Source organism: Marmota monax, unplaced genomic scaffold, assembly GCF_021218885.2.
Source record: "Marmota monax isolate L192 unplaced genomic scaffold, Marmota_monax_Labrador192_F-V1.1 WCK01_AAM20220418_F8-fsc02051, whole genome shotgun sequence".
Lineage (NCBI taxonomy): Eukaryota > Metazoa > Chordata > Mammalia > Rodentia > Sciuridae > Marmota > Marmota monax.
The window spans coordinates 7,560-15,438 of NW_026694355.1; the positions used below are offsets into that span (position 1 = coordinate 7,560).

General features: G+C 35.5%; 1 protein-coding gene and 1 pseudogene across 1 annotated transcript; one reads left to right on the forward strand and one right to left on the reverse strand.

Annotated features, from left to right (window-relative positions):
* Nucleotides 1–541: 541 nt before the first annotated feature.
* On the forward strand, nucleotides 542–1,294 carry LOC124109207 (olfactory receptor 14J1-like). The gene has a single exon (XM_046467746.1). It carries the CDS (start codon nucleotides 542–544, stop codon nucleotides 1,292–1,294), a length of 753 nt encoding a protein of 250 aa, XP_046323702.1.
* Nucleotides 1,295–5,710: 4,416 nt separating this feature from the next.
* LOC124109208 (olfactory receptor 2G3-like) lies at nucleotides 5,711–6,962 on the reverse strand (annotated as a pseudogene).
* Nucleotides 6,963–7,879: the final 917 nt, after the last annotated feature.

The following is a 7,879-nucleotide window of genomic DNA, read 5'->3' on the forward strand; positions in this document are numbered from 1 at the left end:
ATTTGTGTCCATATACAGCTAATTAAAAAAAAACAGATTATCACACATTTCATGCACAAATTAAAATATACCATACTTCATAAAAATGTACAATTACTGTGTTTCAATGAAAAAAATAAGATTTAAAATTAGGAAGATTACTGGGAAAAAAACAAACACCTCAAAAATGTCTCTAAAAATGTGTTTGTGCTGTGCTCATATGAACTGAATGAAACCTTTGGTGCGTATAAAATTTGGGTGCTGTATGTTCCATTAGTTCAATCATGCATTTTTTTATTCCTTTGATTAGAATGAGTGACACTAAATTATATTATCTATTTTACTAATCTTCCTTATGGCTGAGTCAAAACATTTAAAATTACTCTATGTAATTCTTAGTATGTAAAGATATTTCATGCTTAAAATGGTGGGCTGATGGTCCAATCTTCATGCTTCCACTTTGCCAAGTAAGTACATTAGATTCTTGAATAACAAACAATGTATTTTTAGGATTTTCCATTCTTCCTACAGTCAGTATCATTCTTAGAAATCAAGAAGGAAAATGGCTAATTTCACTACAATGAGTGGATTTCTTCTCATGGGTTTTTCTGGCAAGCCTGAAATAGAAATGCTATTTGCTGCTCTTTTCTTAGTCTTAGTGGCTCTAGTTGGCAATATTCTCATTATTACCACCACTTCCATGGATCACAGTCTCTCCTCACCTATGTATTTCTTCTTGAAACATCTCTCCTTCCTGGATCTGTGCTACATTTCTGTGATGGTCCCCAGGTCCATTTGCAACTCTTTCATGCATAATGGCTATATTTCCCTCTGGGAATGCATACTGCAGTGTTTTGCATTCACTCTCTGTGGCTGTGCTGAGATAGCATTACTCACAGTGATGTCTTATGACCGTTATGTGGCCATTTGCCTTCCACTGTGCTATGAAGTCATCATGGATATCAGTACCTGTGTTCATGGAGTGTTAGCCGTCTGGACCAGTGGAATCCTTGGTGGAGTCATGCACACAGCCGCTACTTTCTCCATCCACTTCTATGGTGCCAACATCATTCATCAATTCTTCTGTGATGTCCCCCAGCTTCTGAAACTCTCTTGTTCCAATGAATATGTGGGTGAGCTTGGGGTTAGTGGCTTCTTTTCCTTGGTGGCATTTGTTTGCTTCATCTCTATTGGAGTCACCTACATGCATATATTCTCTACTGTGCTGAGGATACCATCTGCTGAGGGCAGAGCCAGAGCCTTTTCTACCATATTTCTACCATATTTACTCATAATAGTATTGACAGGCATTTAAGTGTATCTAGGGTTAACTTTTATGAGCAATGCTGGTATGAATAATTTGCATATATCTTTCAGAAAATAAAAATGTAAGTATTGCTTTTAAAGAATGTTTAGCCATAAACTAAGTACACATATATTCAGCTTTAGTAAATACCATTTACTTTGAAAACTTGTATAAACATCTACACACCACAGGTGGTGTGAGAATCCCAAGTGCTCTGCATCTATACCCACACTTAATGTTCTATGTTCGTTTAATTTTAGCCATCTGCTAGCATGTAGTGGATATCTCATTACAATTTAAACTTTGTACTCCCCTGATAACTAGTAAATTTGACCATATTAGTTTGTTTATAGATCATTGGGAGATTTTATGTATCATACCTGTTCAAGTATCCAGGTTTTTTTCAAATTGATTTCTACCAAATCTTTATATCAGACGTTTGAAAAATAAAAAAAAAGAAATATTCAAATACTTGTCCTAGGGAAGTATAAATTTGGTAAAAAGCAAGTGAAATTTTGTGAAAGCAATTGTAAAATCAATTATACTCATTACCCAAATTGAATTTATTCCAGAACCTAAAAAATGAGTAAGTATATTTCACCAAAATAAGAAAATCAAGGGGAAACACACAAATAATCATATCATTAAATCCAAAATCAAGTATTTGATAAAATTCAAGGTTCTCAAAAATAATTAAAATTTTTTGTAACTATGAATAGAATGAAACATGGTCGATATGGGCAGTAGACAAAGGTAGGTCCTTTTAGACAAATTCGGCATTTCAGATCAATAGAAACAGTAATTTTTTTTATTAGATGCTACTGTAATAATTAATCACTCATGTGGAAAAGAAGACAGGTGACCACTATCACAACATCCACAGACATCCTTGCCAGATGATTGTACATCCAATGATGAAAGAAAAAAGCCATTTGTTCATAGCATCATCACAGTAATGATTTACTAATTAATCAATAAATTCTTGTAATCTCAAACCACAAGGTTGTAGTTTGATTAATTTACCTATGCTGAAATTACTGAAAAGTTTTGTAATCTCCCTTGGGCTCAATTCCTATTCCTAGGAAATACACTGCTGTTTCCTGACATAGCATACTTCTACCTTGGAAAGTCTTCCTACTATATGCACATCTGTCCCCATGCTGGATTACACTCCTTTCCTTTCCTCTAATGTCTTTCTTTTTTTTTCTTTTTTCTTTTTAATTGTTCAAAACATTACGAAGTTCTTGACATATTATATTTCATACATTTGATTCAAGCGGATTATGAACTCCCATTTTTACCCTATATATATATTGCAGATTCAATTGGTTACACATCCACTTTTTTACCTACTGACATACTAGTGTATGTTGTATTCTGCTGCCTTTCCTATCCTCTATTATCCCCCCTCCCTAATGTCTTTCTTTAATTCATTCAGATTCTCTTTCTCTTTCCCTCTCTCTCACACACTCTCTCTCTCCCTTTCTCCCTCCCTCCCTCCTTCTCTCTCTCTCTCTCTGGTTTGTACACCCTCCTGGGTTTCTGTCAAACACCCCACACTCAATGCCTGCCAGGCTAAAATCCCTTCCTGATCCAAATGAGTCCCAAAGTGTCTGAAAATATGTTCCTGCTCTGAAGTATGCAGTGGTTCACAATGCTCACTGATTATTTTTATTCTATTTAGAATTTATAATGAGTGGCTATATTACTTTTACTACTGATAATGATTCCTTGGGCTTTCTTTCTTTTATTTTTTCTTGAACCATTTTGCCTGCCACTTCCCAATTTTACTAAATTCTTTCAAAATTGTACTTTTGGCCTTATTGATTTTCTCAGTTATATACTCATTTCTATTTACTTTCTATCTTATATTTGTGGCCTGAAAACAGGTGACAACTATTTCAATTATTGGTATGAGAATACTTTACTAGAAAAGTCACCTCTCTTACCATCTGAAAATGACCAGAAAAATCAGTGTCATTCTAAAGCTGCTCTCCAGGAGCATGGAAAGAGCCATGCCCCTGGTATGGGCAGTAGACATACAAGAATAATGTTTCTTCTGATTTAATAGTGCTCCTTGAGGAAAATCACCAATAATAGACAAATGAGTGTTGAGCTTTGCTACATGCCAGATGCTTGTCAAGCCTGTTATGTGTGTTGTCCTCACTCCTCACACTAATATCATGAAATTGGCACTGTTACTCCATCTCTATAAATTTGGAAATTAGGGAACTCACTTCAGGAGTTAGAACTAGGTTGGTATGACTCTGGTGCCCAAGATCTTATACAAAACAAGATATTCTTCTAGAACTCGTAGTAATGTCCAGCCTCCTTCACATAACATATAAATCCCTAAGCAATTTGGTTCATTTCACTCTTCTAAGCATATCCCCTATGATTTCTGATTATATTCTTTTCCCCTAACTATAACAAAGTATGTATTCTAATCATTAAATAGAATGATTCTCTTTTTCTCATACATTTATGAATTAATACTACATGGCATGGCAAGTCAGAGGAGAAAGAAGTTATTATTGAATGAGGACATCTTTGTGGAAGAGGTGAGATTTAATTTTGGTTTTGAGAAGTTGACATGGTATCAATTGCTAAGGTTAATAAAAATAAAATGTTCAGAAATTGCTGCTCAAATAATAGGATAAATGAGATCATAATGAGGAGATAAAATACAAATTCAATCAAGATGGTGAACAACCTGAGATATTGTGCTACTTTAGAATTCATTCTGTAATGATTTAAGGGGCATTTATAATTAGAATATCATAGTTATAAATAGAGATTAATTTTTCTAGAATAATCAAAGCGTTCATTGAAAAAAATAAGTCATCAAGAGAATAGTTTGAAAATTTAAAAATACAAAGTACCAACATTTTAAGTGCCTTGGAAGCTAGAAGTAGACCCAAAAGGCGTCCATGGGCCAGGTATGAAAGGCTGTAAGGCAGAAAATATATTGCACATTGAGGGCGTTCACAGTCATTAAATTATAGTTTTCCCTCCAAACCAAAGATGCACCAAAATCCATTCCTGCCCAGAGCTATATATTTTCAATCTTTGTTAGGGTCAAGATAGAGGATCTTATCTTGGGCAGTGCCAATGTGAATGTGATGGATGAAATGGGTTAAGACAACACTAGAGATAGCTTGAAGAAGAGTTTCCTATGTCTGCAAGGGTAAGAGAAATCTGAATAGAATGCAGGATCTGTATTCCAATTTTATTCTGAGTTAGAGGAGCTACCAAAAAATAGAGCATGGTTGGACACAGTTAAAAGGTGTTGAAATATTAGAAAGTGATTGAAGTTATAAGGGAGATCATTACATGGGTAAGGTCAATTGAGCTACAAAATTTGGAATAGTGTAAGTGATATAGATGTAGCTAACAATAGGTGGGTGGTTTTTCTTAATATACAATTGATACCTCTGAGCTAAACTCTTATCTAGAAGATAAGATTTACTTGTCACAGTAGCCAAGCAAATTAAGAACTATTGTTACCACTCTTGTACAGTGGAGGAAACTGTGAATTGGCATAGTATAGGTATGTACTTAAACACTATCCTAGTTAATTAGCTTCATAGGACTGGGCTTTGAACCCAAGCACTGTGACACAAAATTTCAACAATATTCTTTAGAGCACATATTCCAAAGTCAAAATTGGTACTGAAGTGCAAATTGGTGCTGATACAAAGCAGTGTAAAGAACGATTTTGATTGGCTTTAGTGTTTCCAGTAAATAACAAATTAAATACCATAAAATATAAAATACAAAACAACAAACACTAACCAATGAAGCACATGTTGAGAATGATAGAAATTGTGTGTGCAGACTATGGAGCTAGCTGAACACAAGTATGTTTTAGAAGAGTATTTTTAAAAATTGTTAAGACTCACTCAGCATTTACCAGTGCCATGAATGACTTTCTGACATTTTGCATGAGTTAATTTATTTAATCCATACTGGATATGTAAGAACTGATTGAACTGAGAAAAATAGGTAAAGGGCAGAGAGAATCATGAATGGCAAGTATGTAAAACAAAGCTTTAAATCAAGGCAGTGTGGCTCCACAGTCCACATGTTCAACAACAACAAAGACACTTGAGAAAGCAAGTGACTGTTAAATAGAATTGAATGCAAGCTTTTGCCAAGAAGAGCCTGAATCAAGCAGAAACTATATTACATTAATGTTTCGTATTTTATTAAATTATTTAGTAATTACTTATAACAATTATTTTAATTATTACTTGTTAAATAAAAATGCATTCTCAGTAGCAGTTTAAGGAGATTCATAGATCTGGCCCTTTATGCCAAAAATTCCCACTTTTTGAAGTTTGGTTTTATTATTTTTTTCCTTGAAAAAAACTGAGACAATAGTTACAAAATGTTTGCAACACTGTTATACGAGAATTCTTCTTAAAAGGAAATACTACAATAATTCATTCATACTAATATATACTTTTCAACTTTGCAAACATTAAATATTATTTTAATTCCCTAATCATGTTTGCAAGCAAATATATATTTATGTGTGGGGAAAGTCTTCCACTCTTTCTATATACTTCAACTTTTTAAATATAGTTAATGAGAGAATTTTCGAAAATATTTGTGACACATATGTGAGTTTTCATGTGCTACAGAAGTTGAATCTAAATGTTCTTTTTTGACACAGTGTGGGCCACACTGTATGTAAATGCAGCCACACATGCACTGCACATTAGAGAATGGTTATTTAATATTATGTCTCTTCAATAAGTCTCCAGCACAAAACGTCCATTAGAAATGTTGCTCTCTTATTAGCAGTCTTCTCAGGGCTCCTTCCACATCCTAGTTCCTCAAGGTGTATATGAGGGGGTTAAGGGTGGGAGTCACAACAGTATAAAAGAGTGTGAGGAACATGCCCTGGATGTGGCCAAAGGATCTCTGTGGTTGAGCTGTTCCCAAAATAAAGGGACACCACTAGTAGATGAGAGCCACAGGTCCCTAGAGCCTTGTGCCAAGCTTGGGATGACTTAATTTTTATCACAGAATGTGCAATTAATCCACAGGAGACAGATATCAATGCCATGGGAAGGAGGAGGAGAACTAATGTAGCCACAGAAAACACATGCCAACTTGATCATGGCAGGCACTTCACACAAGAAGTGGTGGAGATGATGGTGCCCACATCGAGGAAGCCGCAGGGTGATGGTGCTTTGGATCAGAGTGTTTCCCACTCCACTTAGCCAAGCTCTTCCTTCCAGGGCCTTGCAGAATGATGGGGGCATGAAAGTCGTGTAGTTGAGAGGTCTGCAGACAGCCACATAGTGGTCAAATGCCATGATAGTAAGGAGAACACACTCAGTGGAACCTAAGGAAAGGGACACGTAGAGTTGTAGGACACAGCCGGTGGATGTGATAGTCTTGGATGGTCCCCTCAGGTTCCACAACAGCTGGGCATGATGCTGGTAGTGAAGGCAAGGTCAAGAAAGGAGAGATTAGTGAGGAAGAAATACATAGGTGTGTGGAGTTTGGAATCCAGGCGGGAGACCACAATGATGGTTGTGTTGCCCATAAGGGTCAGAAGATAGGATATCAAAACTACCACGAAAAGGATGATTTCCAACTGGGGCTGGTCTGAGAATCCAAGCAAAATAAAACCTCCCTCAGAGGTTTCATTGTTTTCTTCCATCAGTCTTCAAAGGCAAAAGAGAAAAATAGAAATTCAATCTAGGGAAGTATTATTATTACTATTTACCTACAATATTTGAGATAAATTCTTAGATAAGGTTTTTTTAACCAGTGAAATTATACAAAGAAGAAAAGATAATTATTACGAAGACATTAATAAATGCAAATGCCTTTTTCTGTCATTTTTTGTCACAGTAAATATTCGATACCTCCTTTTCTTCATGAAACTGTCTCTTTCCCTTAGAAGTCAAATTTATTATTAAAGATAATCTACTTAGGAAAAGCTTCCATTTGGTCAGAGTGACAAAAATCTGACTAACAACTTAGGCAAAGTTGATCTGGAGCTCACGGTTTCAGAGGGTCAGTCCATGGTCAGTTGACTCCATAGTTCTGGGATTGAGGTGAGGTGGAGCATCATGGAAGAAGAGCATGGTGGAGGAAATTGCTCACCTCATGGTGACTGGAATGTATAGAGACAGAGAGGAGCCAGAGGGACAGTATATAATCCTCAAGGGCACATTCCCAGTGATCTACCTCCAGCCACACCCCACTGGCCTATAGTCACCACCTAGTACAGTTGACCTTTCAAATGATTAATTCTTCAAATAGATTAATCTATTTATGAAGCTATAGCTATCATAATCTAATCCTTTCACCTCTGAATGTTCTTGCATTAACAGGTTTTGGGAGACTCTTCATATCCAAACCATAACAAGTGGCTATTTAAATCTGTTAAAAGTAGGAGCGAAGTAACAGACAAATGCTGACAGTAATTTAAAATCATCATTGAATGGATTTTCAGTGATTATTGTTCATAATAATGGAAATTGTAGTGCAAAAATAGTGAATGAAAGTCAAGAAATTGATCAGGAAAATAAATGGATTGTATTACATGTCTTATTTTTTTTTGTCATCTTA

Excerpts from the sequence above, each read along its gene's own strand:
- LOC124109207 (XM_046467746.1), top strand. The coding sequence starts at position 542 with ATGGCTAATTTCACTACAATGAGTGGATTTCTTCTCATGGGTTTTTCT.